The sequence below is a fragment of the Pinus tabuliformis genome, chromosome Q, assembly GCF_031772625.1.
Source record: "Pinus tabuliformis cultivar Carrire ecotype Pingquan chromosome Q, CPIR1, whole genome shotgun sequence".
NCBI classification, from domain to species: Eukaryota; Viridiplantae; Streptophyta; class Pinopsida; order Pinales; family Pinaceae; genus Pinus; species Pinus tabuliformis.
In genome coordinates, this window is record NC_142296.1 from 989,279,381 (window position 1) to 989,296,511 (window position 17,131).

Below are 17,131 nucleotides of genomic sequence, written 5' to 3' on the forward strand. Positions count from 1 at the left end.
ATTCTTTATTTATATACTTTGATCAATGACAAAAGTTTTAAACATAAACAAGGCGTTAGAAAAAAAGTACTCATACCCCCTCTTTTATTTAAAATAATTTCCCGAGATATAATTTATAACATTTTTTTTCAAGGTTTTGAGCTATATTAAATTCAATAAAATGATAAAATTTAAATTTCCAATAAAATGAGTGAAAAAAATTATAACGAGTTAGATACACTTATACAACACTATAAACAATAAGCAGGATTTTGTAAAGCTTTGTTAGATAATTACGTTTTACGCAATTTTTTTGAATGTCTATCGTTAAAAGTATTAGAGTAAGTTCGGTGCCCCCAACCAGGGGGTTTAGAAGACGGTATAATTTTCGAGATCATTCTTCAACCGTGGCCCCTGTTTGATGATGTATGGACAGCACACAGGTGGGAGAGAACACTACTCTTGGTTGATATCTGGATTTGTTTTCAGTAATATGCTGAGACTGTGAGAATGCTTTGCCTCTTCTAGCTCTTGGGTTAAAATTAGTCCAATTGCATATGCCCCTAGAGGATTGCGAGTTACAGTAGTACAATTTGCACAACTAAAAGTCTAATTTTTGTCTCTGGGTTGGTAGATTTGAATATGAAAATAAGGGACTGAAATCGATAAATCGATAGAGAATTCAAATCGAGTTTTCCCACTCTGGCAGTATGGCCGAGTCGAAATCAGCAGGAGCATCGGCAGCACATGCACCACCTGAACAACGATTTATATGTCGAGTGTATGTTTTTCCTTGTATTTCAGTTTCGAACTTTATATGTTGTTTTCAGAGCAACCATTAAAGAAACGATATTTATTAGCAGCATATTACTTGGATTTTCCTTGGCATGATTTCAAACAATACCAAGTAGGGAAACGATACCGGTTAGTAGTTACCATCATGCTTTTTGCTTGCTTGGGATATGTAAATAATCAGCTGTTGAGGTACATTTCAGGGTTAAAGTAAGCATTGCCAGTTATTCTTTTCTATCGATGGTTACTGATAGTATTTTATTTTTTATTTTTAAACCTGGGTCATCTACTGAATATTTGTAAAGGATGACTTCTTGTTGTGAAGCCTATGTTTGTAAAGGATGACTTCAGAGAAGAGAATTGTTAAGAGAATTGGACCCGAGACCTCTTAATAGCAAAGGGACTGACTCGACCAATTAGGGCTTTTCGGGTTCTTATTATGTCTATTTTTTATGAATTTTTTTAATAAATTATATGCTTGAATTGCACCCGTGACCTCTTAATAGCAAAGTCACTTTAAACTTAATAGCAAAGTCACTTTAATAACAATGACTCGACCAATTAGGGCTTTTTGGGTTCTTATTATTTCTATTTTTTTATGAATTATATGCTTGAATTGGCTGCCTCTTCTGATGAGTTGTAGGTCAGATTCATTGGTGTTTGTCAGAGGGATTATGTTAGAGAATCATACATTTGCTTGCAAGAAGATCAATATGGTTGTATTTCCCTCATTGACAAACATGATATTCAAGTACATGCTGATTGGAAGGGTCTCAATTTTAGCAATCCAAGTTGTTCTACTTTGTCACTGAACTGTTTTGTTGCTATCAAATATGATAGTTACTTGGTGATTCTGTTTCTGTGCAGATGTGAAAAGCAATTTTCCCAATACACTTGCCCTCGCTGTAATGTGCGCTATTGTTCACTTCCATGCTACAAGGTATCCTTCTATACGTCTTTTCGTAAATTTAGAACAATTGGTGGAATGAAAATGGCTAATTAACTTGTTTTACTATGGAGATTGATTGTTCTTGAGAAAATTCGCATTATTAAGGGATAGGCAAGGTAATGGGAATTTCTATCCTTTTATACTTCTGCCTTCTTTACTAGAGGCTATAGGTGTACTCAGGGATCTTACTTTGGGTGGTTGTCGAGGGATTAGAAGTTTAGCAAAAATCATTACTTTTAGAGAGAAAACATTCCTGTGACGGTGTAAGTAGAAATTTTAGGTCTTGACATTGACATTGGAATGAAGCAATTCTAAGTACTGGTATCCAATCATAATTTGGTCTTTATCTGTTACGTTGGTAGGGTATCTGATTGGGCCCATAAATAGAAAAACTGTGTTGTGGTGCTTCATGCTGTCTTGCTCATATGTTAACATCTCGTGTTGCTGACATTGGCAACAACTTATTGTACAAGCATTAGGTTTTATGCATCTTATACTTCAAATGTTTGCAAAACGCTACCATGCTTTTGTATGACTCAACAATTTGTGATTGGGCAATGAATGACTATTTAGGTGTTTCAGTGCAGCAGAGTTTTGGTGTTGGGATAATACTAAATTAGTAAATAGATCATAAACTTGTTATCAAATTTTCATTATCCTTTTGATACCTCATATTTTGAATTAGGCTTTCTGAGAGAACTGATAGCACAATTTTGACAGGGACACTGATTCAGAGGATTAAGCACATTGCTGTGAGTAAGAATATTTCCAAATGGTAAACTCAAGCACAAAGTATCACAGAATAGATATGAAGTAACACTGAAGACAAACGGACTTTAAAAGACAAGATTAAGCTCTTATTTGAAAGGCATATACCAAGCCAAAAAAAACAATCAATGGGGTATTCAATAAACTGTTAGATTAAAAATGTATTGAAACAAAAAAGTATAGCAACAGTAGATTTCAACTAGATTTACTGAATGAGACTAGTGAGTCGCTTCTTGTTGAGTTTTGAGTCCATAATTTTGTTAGAATGTCTGCTTTCCATTTTAGATTGGTGCCCTATTTTGCGAAAATAGTCAGGTTAAGCTAAGATAATATAGACAGTTTTGTGATAAGATTTGTTTATTTTGTGGTAATCTACTTTTGGCTGGACGTTTAGATTCTATCCTTATCCTTAACAACCAAATTTGAAACAAATAGTACCATAAATCTGTGCTACTATGAAATACAAAATCAAGTGATTTAGATGTGAACTTGTAGTGTAAATTCAAGTGATCCAGAAGTGAATTTACAGTGTAAGTTTTCTAGTGTTGTCCCCAGTACAAGTGTGCTCTGAAAAGTTGACATGTTATTAGAGCAGAAGTGATTTTGAGAGCCGGGGAATTGATTGGGCTTGAGTTGTGGGGGGAAGGGGGCCGGGTTGGGGTGGTGGAGTTACATACCATGCCTCAAACCCAATATGATTGAAGCATAGATGCCTTCAAATTTGGTGAGCTTCAACTATCGTTTTTTATTAACAATATTATTTTTTAGTATTTGTCTAGCCTGTTAGGGTTTAGATTGAGTATGTGGGGCAAGGAAGAGACTCTGAAATCGTGCCCTAGAAAATAAGAGGAACATAGTTTTAGGAAACAAGCTGACTTGCAGGGAAAAGTGAAAGCTGACAAGACCATTTCTATTCCAACTAGTTACTAAGATAAAACGATACTGATTTAGTGTCCAAATTGAATCCATAGAGATTGATCTCAGTCTGGGTTGGGGCGTTGTTGACCATAGAAAGGTCGTATGTACTCAAAATGAAGAAATGAATGATCAAAATCGTTGGGAAAGAAGGCTTTGAACAGATTGTTGCATTGAATTTTGAAGAAATGTAGTTGACACCGAGCCCTCAACATTGCCATCTGCTGAGTAAGAAAAGTGTTTTTCTCTAATGGTAGATTTTTAGAAAAAAAAAAAACTTCACCACATTTCATCATACTAGTGCCTCCTTCCGAAGATGAATGTTGTGCCTTGCAGGTGAAAAAGGCCAAGGCTCTCCTTGTTGAATTGCAGCAATTAATCTTAGAACTTAATCTTGAGGAACAAATTTAGGAACTTGAATTTAATGATCCTAGATCCTCCAACCCCTCATTGGTCCCCATGGCTCAAAATTATACTATTCTTGAGTGGGAAGCTCTCTTCACCCACAATATCCAGACTGGGCAAAAAATGCAGGCAAATGAGTGCGGACAATGGCAGCCAAAAAAACTTGTTTTCTCAGTAGTTGATAGACTCAAGGAGGCAGGTTTGTCCATGCCTATCATGCATAGGTGCTTTGTCACTTTTACCATTGGACTGTTTATTGATACAGTTGACTTCGATGTTATGCCCTTGGATTGTTGTGACATGTTTCTTGGCAAGCCCTAGTAGTTTGACAGAAAAGCACAAGATGATGGGTATTATAACACCTACATACTTCACAAGGACAGTCAAAGCTACCAACTCACCTCTTCTCTCCCTCAATCTGGACGACACGCTGTTACGCAAATCAATCTCCAGAATTCAGAGCAGCTTGTTCTGCTATATTTCTCATCTGTCCCTGCCTGCTCCAATCTCCTCCACATTGTTCTTGATTTAGTAAGGAGGGTGCCCTCCAAGCACCCGACATGCCTCCTACTTCAATTACTGTTCCAGTCAATCAACTTTTGTAGTTTTGAGGCACCTCAGTATCAGGAATAAGTTTTAGTGACTTAGCCAGAGACATCCATTACTGATTTTAAACCTCCTTTCATTACAAATTACACTTTTTGGTGTTTGTATTATATCCATTAAGAAATGTCAACATTTGAGCAACAAATTCCCCATCTATAGCAAAAACTGTTGAAGGAAATGTAACTAGGTTCGGTCTTCATAAATGTACTTTTGATATTTGTATTTATTCAAAAAATAAATATGATTTTTATAATATATGTCAATGAGTTTCTTGCTCATTGAAATAAGTCTAGCACATGTTAAAGTGCTATAGTTGGGTCAAATAGTCAAAAGAAAATGTTGAAGACCTTAAGGACATGTTACTATAGGTATACTTATGTATTAGAGTCAAAGAAGTCACCTCCAAGCAAAGTCAAGTCTCCTCCAAAGGAAAGACGCCACCAAAGAAGCTATCCGAAGCAAAGATAACAAGTCGGCCTACAAACAGCAAGTCGGCCTAAAGGAGGGACAGTCCTCTATATATAGATGCTGTCCACTCCTCTAAAGACAACGTAATCCATCTCTCTGAAATCAGCGAAGGTAGGAAGCCGAGAAAAAGGGTGAAGAAGGATGAAGAAAGGGTCTCCAACTGCAGCAAAGAAGGATGAAGAAATACCGAAGCTTTGGAAGTCTGTTCTAGGGCTAAAAGACAGTCACACGTGCGAAGAAGGAGAGGGTCTCTTTGCTGTCATAGCAGCCCTCTATCACAGTCACACAAACTTCATTATTTGGGCTAAGAACATAGGCCTAAAGGGCCTCCCACTCAAGCGAAGAAGCAAGGAAGAAGAGCGAAGGTAATAGGGTTGTTCTAAAGCCTATTACAGTCACATGTGCGAAGAGAAGGAGGCTGTCTCTGCTGTTACAGCCCTCACATTACAGTCATACAAGTTCGTTGGTTGGTGAAGAGAAGGAAGGGATCATCATAAGGAAAGGGTCTCATCAAAGGTACCTCTTCTAGAGCAAGTGCAACAAGGTTTACCAACAATTGAAAGTAGAACGAAGTGCCGGAAGGAGGAGGACGAAGTGCCGGAAGAAGGAAGTGTCGGGGAACAAAGTGCCGAAAGGAGAAAGGACTTGACTTGTGCTTGGAGGACATTCTAGTCAAGGGTCTAGGGTTTGGCATTGATCAATAAGAAGCTTCAATAAGAGAAATTTACCGAAGGGTTTTCCTCTCAAGAGAAGAGAGGTTTTGGCCCTGGCAGAGAGCCAACATCTTGTGTTCTTGTTCTTATGTTTTTGGTAGCAGTTTGATGAAGTACACACACATGCATTAATAATAATAAGAAGAAGATTAAGCTAACAAGAAAAAGTAAAAAGACTCCACAAATTGTTATCAAGTCAAGAAGAATCACACTACACCTAATTTGCCCTAGATTCTTCAACATGGTATCGAAGCTAAGGTGACACATCAAGGAAAGGGCATCTCAAGAACACTCATCAAGGAAAGACATCTACAAAGTTGAAGCATCAAGCCAAATCTACTCAAGGAAAAGAAGGCCTACCATCTATCATTCATCAAGGAAGACTACATAGCAAGAAGAAGAGCCTTACACAAAGGCACCTACAAAGAAGAGCAGATCAAAGAGGGACCTACATCATCTACAAGTTACCAAGCAAATCTCTTCATCAAGCAAGTCCACTTGGAGAGGGCAACTTGAAGAACATCAAGATCTTAGAGAGGCAAGCCATCAAGTCTTCAAGGAGAAAGCAAATCCACTACATCTCAAAATCTATCAAGTATATGTCCCCTTCTGAATATACATCAATGTCTTTTTGCAAGGAAAGCAACAAATTGGTAGGTACCAATAACTTTCTTGCATGGAAGAAGAGGACTGATTTACTTCTCAAGGAGAATGAACTCCTAGAACATGTCAAAGGGAGTATCACTACCCCTGCTAAGGAACAAACTCAAGCCTTAGTCAAGTATAATAAGGATGAGACAAGAGCTCAAAGGATTCTAATAGAATCAATTAAAGGCTCTCTCATTCCTTATGTCTCCAAATTTGAAACATCAAAAGAAATTTATGATAAGCTAGTAGAGCTATTCTCGGTATCCACAGCCGGAGAAGTGATATCTCTAAGAAATGAGTTGTACAAGATGAAGATATCAAATGAAGGAATAGCTCCCTACTTCATGAAGATCTCTGAGATGAGGGATCAACTTCAAGAGCTTGGGGAAGTCATGTTTGATAGAGAAATGACAATTGTAGTACTCAATGCTCTACATGCGGATTGGGGCAACTTCACATCAAGCATATATGCCAAGAAGGAAGCAACCACACTCAGTGAAATGTAAGCAACCACACTCAGTGAAATGTGGTCTCTATGCAAGACAAAGGAAACCATACTTAAAGCAAAGGAAGATATGGGATCAAAGGAGCAAACATTTGCTACCATGGCCAAAAGAAAGGGAAAATTTGGCAAATTTGGTCCACGAAGAACAAACAATAAAGACATGTCCAAAATCCAAAGTTATGGATGCCAAGAATATGGACACTACAAAAGGAATTGTCCTAAGCTTAAGAAGGACAACAACAACAAAAGAAAGAGGGAAGAAGCTCACATGACTCAAGAGGTGAAAGAAGAAGAAAAGAAGCAAAAGAAGGAAGATTCTCTGGATCTCTACTATGACTAAGTCAAACTCTTTACTTCAAGGCTTCTTTCAAAGTTTTGAGTAGGATAGGAGCATGTAGGAATAAAGTAGAAATTGCATGGCTAGAAACATCTTATAGAATCTAGAAGCATGTAGTACATAGAGTTCTAGATACTCATGTAGAAGTAGCATTTATAATGAGAACAAAATGCATGATTAGAAATATCTTCTAAAATATAGGAGCACGGTAGATATAGCTCAAGATATTCATGTAGAAGGAGCATACCTAGTATAGAACCTCATCCATGAAATTGATCATGATTAAGAATCTTAGAAGACCTCCATCATCAAAAGGAAAGAAACATTTGCAGGGTAAGGGTCTTCAAGATCCTATGATGGAATCTTCAAAAGAAGATTCATGAATAAGAAGCAGATGTCTCATTGGGAAGTCCCATTCATGGGATTCAAGAAAAGGATGATGAGCAGGCAAGCTAAGATGAAGCAAGAAGGGCCACACCATGAACAATCAAATAAAGTCAAGATGATCAAAGGAGAATCAAGATGAGGTATGTATGCATCAAAGTTTAGTCATGTTATCATTTGTATATTATTGAGTCATGGGAATAGTTCTATAACATGATCAAGTAGGAAAGAATCTCTTTCACCAATGACATGCTCGAAGGCATGTACTACAATGCAACAAAGGTCAACAAAAGGATATGCTCGCATAAGGAGTATAAGGTTGTTGACTAAGAAGCAAGAAGAAATGCTGACTAGTCTAGGAAGCAAGCAATGAAGAAGTGCTCTCAAGGATCATAAGATGGTTGACCTATTTATCCAAAGAGAAGCAATTGAAGAAAGAGATCAAGCATGTAAAGAACACCATGATCATCGAGAATCACCATCTGACAAGATACTTTGAAGATATCTCCCGAAAGAAGGTAGGACAACTTTGACAAAGGAAGGAAGGAACCTTGACACCTATGAAGGCCTTGGAGATATGAAAGATGCAAATAACTGATTCTACTCTACAAAGATGTCGTGATGAAGAAGCCATCCAACAAAAGAAAAAACAATGTTGAAGCAATATCAGGATGAAGTCATGATGGGCTACTAGGTCGAAGCATGTAAACAAGCAAGTACGACAAAGCATCCATGAGAAGTGTATTCTGAAGCATGGACAAATGACAAAGGAGTAGCTAGATGACAAGAAAACTTGATGTATGACAAGAAATCCACTTTCCACAAAGGAAGCAATGACATGACAAATCAGGAAGGAAAGTGATCAATGTATGGTGCCCCACCTAGAAGAAGTTTGAACAAAGACTTCATGACATCAAAGAAAGGAAGGAGATCAAGCAACTGAAGGACCCATGAAGAAGAATTTGCTGATGAATGAAAGAGTCCCTAGTTAAGAGGGAGCTTTGACTAGTCCCTGATCAAGAGGGAGTTTTGGATCACCCCTGATTACAAAGGAGTGACAATTGTGTTTTTCCATCTCATGTATCATGCACTAGACTAGGACTAACAATTGTAAGTCTAGATGAAGGCCATGAATGGAAATGTAGACACAAGATAGACACACCATTCTTGTCTTCACTTGGGAAGAAAGAATGGGAGGATTAGGTAATCATATGGCATCCGATACTCTTTGAGAATTTGTAGGGCATTCAAGACAAGAGTAGGCAAGAGGACCAATATTCTTTGAGGGCTGGGAACCCAAGACAAGAATAGTCCTAGAAGGTCATACTCAGTGAACACTCGGGTGGGTATGTACCTTGAGAGACAATGACTAAGGTGTCTATAAATCATTGGTCTCGCCAACATTGTAGCTCATGATCTCATGAAGAGATGGAGCTGTTAGTCAAGGCCTCGCACTATGACAATGCTGATTGATATGATGCTATAACAGATGGATTGCAAATCCGGTTTCTCTTATATGAATTCTTCAAGATTGAAACATAGCCAAATACCTTGTAATGTTGTATGAATACCTCCCTAGTTAAGAGGGAGTGTTGAAGGAAATGTAACTAGGTTCAGTCTTCATAAATGTACTTTTGATATTTGTATTTATTCAAGAAAAGAAATATTATTTTTATAATATATGTCAATAAGTTTCTTGCTCATTGAAATAAGTCTAACACATGTTAAAGTGCTATAGGTGAGTCAAATAGTCAAAAGAAAATGTTGAAGACCTTAAAGACATGTTACTATAGGTATACTTATGTATTAGAGTCAAAGAAGTCACCTCCAAAGCAAAGACACCACCAAAGAAGCCATCCGAAGCAAAGATAACAAGTCGGCCTAAAGGAGGGACAATCCTCTATATATAGAGGCTGTCCACTCCTCTAAAGACAACGTAATCCATCTCTTTGAAATCAACGAAGGTAGGAAGCCGAGAAAAAGGGTGAAGAAGGACGAAGAAAGGGTCTCCAAGTGCAGTGAAGAACGAGGAATATATACTGAAGCTTTGGAAGTCTGTTCTAGGCCTAAAAGACAGTCACACGTGCGAAGAAGGAGAGGGTCTCTTTGCTATCATAGCAACCCTCTATCACAGTCACACAAACTTCATTATTTGGGCTAAGAACATAGGCCTAAAAGGTCTCCCACTTAAGCGAAGAAGCAAGGAAGAGGAGCGGAGGTAATAGGGTTGTTCTAAAGCCTATTACAGTCACACGTGCGAAGAGAAGGAGGCTGTCTCTGCTGTTACAACCCTCACATTACAGTCATACAAGTTCGTTGGTTGGCGAAGAGAAGGAAGGGATCATCATAAGGAAAGGGTCTCATCAAAGGTACCTCTTCTAGAGCAAGTGCAACAAGGTTTACCAATAGTGGAATGTAGAACAAAGTGCCTAGGAATGAAGTGCTGGAAGAAGGAAGTGCCAGGGAACAAAGTGCCTAAAGGAGAAAGGACTTGACTTGTGCTTGGAGGACATTCTAGTCAAAGGTCTAGGGTTTGGCATTGATCAATAAAAGCTTCAATAAGAGAAATTTACCTAAGGGTTTTCCTCTCAAGAGAAGAGAGGTTTAGGTCCTGGCAGAGAGCCAAAATCTTGTGTTCTTGTTCTTATGTTTTTGGTAGCAGTTTGATGAAGTACACACACATGCATTAATAATAATAAGAAGAAGATTAATCTAACAAGAAAAAGTAAAAAGACTCCACAAAATGTTATCAAGTCAAGAAGAATCACACTACACCTAATTTGCCCTAGATTCTTCAACAAAAATTGGGGATGATTACCTCTTTGAGGGAGGAATTGATGACACACTGTCTCATGTATGTGTTCACACGCGTGTTATATTTGTATCATGTACTATACACTTGCACTGTGTACTTTTTTCTTTTATTTCACCTTTTTCATTGTAAATAATTGATAGGTCAAAGATGATCACTCACCTAACTTTGTTTGTTTTTATTATAACCCTAGGAAACTTGGTCAAATATGATCCCTCTCAAATTGTTTTACTCTAATATATATATATTTAATACAATAGAGTGTACAACATATGTGTATATTTTTGACAATCTCTTCTTATGCATACTTGCTATCTTGTGTGTTTACTTGTATTTGAGTTTCCTTATAGTGAGAGTGGAATATGATTCCATACAAAGAAATGAATTTATTGGAATTGTCTAAAGGGAAAAGTGCCATTATTTGCAAATGAATCTATAGGACAAACATCATTTCAAAATGAAAACACTGATAATGAAGAAACCTTTGCACCTATGATAAAGATGAACACAATCAAATTGATGTCAGCCATGGTAGCTTAGTTCAAATGGATCATTGGTTAGATAGATGCCAAAAATACCTTTCTGAATGGAGTTATGGAAGAGAAAGTGTGCATGTAGTAACCCCTAGGCTTAATGTAAAATGGGAAAGAACATTTATTGTGTTAACTAAAGAAGGCACTGTATGGGTTGAAAAGGGCTACTAGAACCTTAAATGAAAACACATATGAGAACTTTAGAGTAAATGGGTGTTGAAAATAGTAGCGAAGAAGATCTTCTTGACTCGTTCCTTAGTCAAGAAAGACCACGATCAGTCCTTCCTTTAGCATGCACGAGTTCGTTGTGTTAGGACGAGTTCATGGAGCAGTTAATTCATACGTCGAGTTGGAGGAGCAGTTTAGTGGACTTCTAACAGGCAGTTCAAGTTTGGGATAAGACAAGTTGGAAGCTTCAGTTTCGATTGAGGCAAAGATTAGTTATAACTCCAAATTAAGAGTGGAGAGAGTTTAGTTCGAACTCAGTTAACTCATCAATTACAATTGCTGTTCTAAATTCGTACTTGCCAGAATTAGCATGATCGAATTGCTTAAAAGGAGGACGAAGGCATAACTTGTATCATTATTGCGTGCACAAGAATTGTGTGTGAGCTTCCTGCTTGTGGTGTGCGTATTATTGAGTAGTAGTACCAAGTGCGCATAGATTGAGGCATTTGTGCTACAAAATAGGAGGCCCTGTGCGCATGAATTTAGGAGCCAAGAAGAGAGGCTAGTGCACAAGGAATTCGGGCCTGTTTGTACGCAAATGATAGGAGCTGTGATCAAATAAGTTTCAGGGCAGGTCTAGGCTAGGTTAGCAGGAGAACGACTCTGTTCTCAATAGACAGTATTGCCCTGTATTTGATCTGTATAATCTATGTTGAAAATTGGCAGCTAAGGGAGCAATTTCCCCATTAGGGAGGCCCAACAAATCCTAAGGAGACCCCACTTGCACTTGGAAAAATTAAATTTGCTCATGGAAAAATATTATTTTTATTGCTGGACCAAGTCAACTTGAAAAGTACAAGTCAGCCTAGAGGAGAAATTCGACCCCCAAGATCACATATAAATAGACCTCACTTGACATCGCTTAGAGGCATCACATCATCTTCATTTGTTTCGATCTCCTCTGAAAATTGCAGATCCGAGTTCACACGTGCGAAGGAGAGAGAAGGATTCTGTTTTGACTGCATTGACTTTCTGTTTTTGGCATCTTTGACCAGTATTGACTTGGGGCTGTTTTGACTTGATTGACTGAATTTTTGGATATGTTTTGGAAGGCCGAATTCAGGGAGACTTTAACCAATTTGACCTGGGCACTTTGACCATCTTTGACCACAGATCTAAAGCTAGGGTTTCCACAGGTTGACTGTTGACTTTGACCAATTTTGGAGGCAGATTTGAGGATTGTTTTGAATGGGTTTGACTGAGCAAGAGAGGTTGAATTTATTGCTGCCTTCACTGAAATTTTTTGAGCACTTTGGATCATTGACTTTGACTGGTTAGGGTTGCGTTGACTGCTATTGACTGAACTTTGACAGGGCCAAAATTTGCAGAACTGGTACTTTGATCAGATTTGACTTTTATGCTCATTCTTGATTGGATATTGATTCGTTGACTTGGTTGGTCAAGGCTTTGACCTTTGACTAGTTGTTGGGTGTACTTGGACTTTGTATCCCTGTTGATTTGATGAACATCTAATAGAAGAAGAATCTGGTTGGGTTTCCCCCCTTGTGGGGTTTTTTCCCCTGGTCTTTGACCTAAATCTCTGTGTCTCCTTGATCTTGGCTGCCTTCTATTGTGCATATTGTTTATTGTTCTATCTACAATTGCTTACTGTTATTGGGTGTGGAAAAGTGAGTGCTACCGAAAGAAGAAATTGTTAAAGTGATTGTTACAGCATAGAACATTGAAAAACTAATACTTTATCAATAAAATGCCACAGCAAGGAGAGGGTTTTCCCAGTTGGTTCCCTAGAAAAATATTTTGTGACGGTGTTTTATTTCTGTTTCTATTCAACTGCTAATTTAGAGTAGAGAAATTATGTGTCTTGATGATTCAAACCTAGTTTCAGTTTGTTCATTCAAGCAGTTGCAGAATTTCAAGGGAAATCTACAATGGGTTTAAGAGAAGTCCTTTAGATCCAAAATTATTAGGGTCTAAATTTTGCCATGTGATCAATTCTCCATTTGCTTTCCAAAAAAGATGCATCAATTTCCATTTTTTTCCAAAAAAGAATAGCCAATTTCCATTTTTTTCCAAAAAAGAATAGCCAATTTCCATTTTTTTTCAAAAAAGAATAGCCAATTTCCATTTTTTTCCAAAAAAGAATAGCCAATTTCCATTTTTTCACAAGAAAGATTCACCCAAGTTCCAGAGGATACAATTATTTTACTTAAAAAATTGCCAAAATTTTCTAGAAACCATATAATATTCCTACAAATTTGTATATTTTTACAAAAATATTGACAAACATTTTATAGTTCACATTTTAAGAAATGGTAAGATTCACAAAGGTTTCTTCACTTTAAATATTAAGTATGGATCCTTCAAATTTTCCCTGGGGTCCAAAGCTATACATAAAAAACAATGGTAATATTATTGTGATCATGGTTTTGTATTAGGAATGATTCTAATCATTACAAGTGATAATACAAAATTGATTTAATAATTAAAAAATGAGTTGCATAAAGCTTTTGAAATAAAGGATTTGGGTCCACATTCTTGTTGAAGTATGGAAAAATGGATGGCAACATGTTCATGTTTTAGACAATGTATGGACAATAGATACTAAAAAGATTTAACAAGTTTGATTGCAAGTTAGTGGCAACTCCGACTGGAACGAGAAAGAATTAATTGCTTTTGAAGCTTAAAAGCCAATGGATGAAATGTGGTATGGGTAGTTGGTAGGGAGTTTGATTTATGTTACTACTTATAGCCTCGATTTAAATTACATAGTTGGGATTCTTTTGTGATTCATAGCAAATTCCAAAGATGTTCACTGGAAAGCAGCAAGGAGGATTTTATGGTATATTAGAGATACAATGAAGCTTTGAATTGGATGTCTTTTCAACAATTATGCCGAAATAGTTGAGTTCATAGATTGAGATTAGGTAAGGAGAATTTTATGGTATATTAGAGATACAATGAAGCTTTGAATTGGATGTCTTTTCAACAATTATACCAAAATAGTTGGGTGCATAGATTGAGATTGTGCAGGTTACATAGATGAAAGGAAACTTAGCATAAGTTACTTATTCATCATGGGTTTTAGAGAAGGTTTGTGGGCTAGTAAGAAGCAATTGACTGTTGCATCATCTTCCAAAAAAGTAGAGCACAAAGTAATTGTCAATGCATGGTGTGAAGTTGCATGTTTTGCAAGAGATTTCTAGAGCATAACTAAAGTTGACTGACTTCTAGCTTCTAAAATCAATTACATGCATCTATATACTATTCTAAAAGTATATAGCCTGTAAAAAATGTCCAAAGATTTGAAACACTTGGCTGGCATAAGCAAAATTAAAGAAGAAAAACTACTACTTTCTAGAATTATTAAATTTTCTATTGGGGTTAACAGGTTCAAGTCTGGGAATCCAGCTGGAGCAACTTCAACAGAGTTCACTGAGGATGCAGAAGCTACCATGGTTCTAAGTCCACTCTGTTATGCTACTTGGACATTTTCCATTTGCTGTCTTAGTTCATGCACTTCTCTTTTGAGGTCATTGATTTGATTATTCTATGCATGCACCATGCCCATCAATGATTCTATCTAGGCTGTACTTTTGTAAATTCTCTTGATTAGAGTGACAAATTCCAATTGTCCCTCTGTTTTCGTACTTCTAGATTCTGGCTGTGAGCTCTTTCCTCCGCCTAGCCTCCTTGCCATACTTGAGCCCAGAGAGGGATTCATGATTGCTCCAACTATATTCCTAATCCTATAATGAAGTTTGAACATGGACTTTGCTGCCAATAGTTGATTTTTGTGGAAAGAGTAATCCAAGAAAACATTAAAGCGCCAGAGATGGATAGAGGAGCCATACTTGATGAAGGATTGACTGCATGCTGATCGGGTTGGCTGATGGTCCTTTTCAACCTTCGTGACATGATGCTTGCTCCAAGGAAATGATCGTAGAGTTAATTCCAATGATTGCCCACTTGGACCCATTAATGTGCCACACCAGGCACAATTTCCCACCGCAGGCCAATCACTCATGGTAGTGATGCCTAGATGGCATCGTGTGATATATGATCTACCGCCGCTTCGTAAATGCTTCAGATAGCCTTCGTGGTTCCATTGTCAACACATTTTGTTCTCGAACCTTCACAAACCTTACCCTTTTGACCTGTGTTAGAAGATCTTTGCCCTCATTCAAGGCTTCATACATTCCTCAAACCCTTACTTTTTCTCCGTCCTTCATTATCCTTGTGCTAGTGCAACTTGTTTGAGTAGTAATGCCCCCTTCTTGGTGTTGATTTTGTAGCTTGGAAGGTGGTTCTGCATGGATTAGGTGCTATGACATGCAGTGAACCACCTCAATTATCTTCTATGACAGTTATTTAATGAATTCCCTAAGTCAGGACTTTAGACAACAATTTACTTTAATCGTTGGTTACCTTTTTGTAAAAGGCAAAGTCAATGACATTAAGTCATAGCCGTTGATCTCAGTGAGTCGAGATCCAATCTCAACCATTGAGATCAAGGATTTTGCTTGAGATTAGGGTTTGAGCATTTTAAATAGGGAATTCAAGCCATAAAAGAGATATATCGAGTGGCACGAATTGGGTATTTAGTGGAGCGTAATATTTTGGCAGTGAGAGCGAGAAAGAGCTAGATCGAGCTAGGAAGAGGTGAGATCGACGCAAGTTCGAATAACAGAGAGTCATTACTCTTGGGGCATGTAAGCCAAGTCCCTTGTGCGCAAAAGTGCTTCTGCTGGGCCGTACAAGGGCCAAGTAAGGGTTGAGATCGATTTGATTTGTTGTGTAAATTTCTAGACCAATTTCTTGTAAGTCTGCTGTAAAAAATATTTCTCCTGAAGCTGAATAAGAAGCGCAACATTTGCTGGTTTTCCCCACGCTGGGGTTTCCAAGGTAAATTTATTTTATTTCATTGCATATGATTGGCTTCGTGTGATTTTTCTTCTGCTATTTATTTGGTTAAATAACTCTGAATTTATGCTGTTACAAATTAGACTAGACAATATTGTGTGTTTGAAGTGTTTCTATTTTATGAATACTTGTCGAACTGCAAATCTTTAATTGGGTTATAAGAAATTAAAATGGTATTAGAGAAGTAGCCTCTGAATACGAAGCCAAGAGATTTGACTCAGGTATCAAAAAATTAGAGTTCAACGTTTTAGTCTCTTCTAGGGTTATTCTAAAATGGATACTAGTGTTCAATATGAGGACAAGCTTGAGGGTTCTTCAAACTATTTGCAATGGAAGGTTCAAATCTCTATTGTTCTAAAGGAGAACAAGCCGTGGAACTTCGTTAATACAATAGTGGTACCGCCAAGCTCAGACTTGACTTGCATGAGGTCAAGGAGGCCAAGGCGTAGAGAATTATTCTTGATGGGGTCAAAGATCATTTGATACCCCATCTGTTGGAGAAAGGTACCACAAAGAAGATGTGGGATACACTCACAAAGTTGTACCAGAGCGGCTATCGGAGTTTTAAGATTGTGCTGAGGGACAAGTTGCACAACATAAGAATGTCGAAGGGTGAGAGTGTGACATCTTACTTGACCAGGATAACGTAGTTGAGGGAAGAGATGGAAGTTGTTGGGGATACGATCCAAGAAACTGAGTTGGTGCGTATTGCCTTGAATGGCTTTACAAAACAATGGGAGGTGTTCGTCAAGTGTATTGCTGACTGTGAGCACCTGCCCTCTTGGGAGAGGATGTGGGACAATTTCATCTAGGAGGAAATCTGGGTGCTCATCGTGGAGATCATAAAAAGAGATTTAAAGAAGAGGAGAACCTTGCCCTTGCAAGCAAGGGTAAATCGAAGGTCAAGAAGGGGCCGAGTGATGGGTCTTCTTCAAAGAGCTATAAGAAGAAAGATCCAAGCAAGGTGAAGTGTTTTTGCTGCCATCAGTTAGGTCACTACGCTAGCCAGTGCCCTAATAAGAATAAGGGAAAACAAAAGAAGCAAGTTGTTGCTACTGCAAAGGTGGACGAATTTGCAACACGGTTCAAGAATGAGTTTGTGCTCATTGCATGTTTCTCGAGCTCAATTACCACCAGTGTGTGGTACATTGACAATGGGGCTTCTTGCCACATGACAGGAGTCAAAGAGTATTTCACTAGTCTAGGAG

The 17,131-nt window shown here is 37.8% G+C and overlaps 1 protein-coding gene across 1 annotated transcript in view; it reads left to right on the forward strand.

Annotated features, from left to right (window-relative positions):
• The first annotated feature begins 277 nt into the window (after window positions 1-277).
• The window catches only part of LOC149222799 (HIT-type Zinc finger family protein), a 121,845-nt gene continuing 104,991 nt past the window's right edge, over window positions 278-17,131 (forward strand). Inside the window, exons 1-3 of the mRNA XM_089385637.1 lie at window positions 278-483; window positions 689-760; window positions 1,639-1,711. Coding sequence (XP_089241763.1) covers window positions 401-483; window positions 689-760; window positions 1,639-1,711 — 228 coding nt within the window. The 5' untranslated portion in view covers window positions 278-400. The remainder of the gene's footprint in view (window positions 484-688; window positions 761-1,638; window positions 1,712-17,131) is intronic.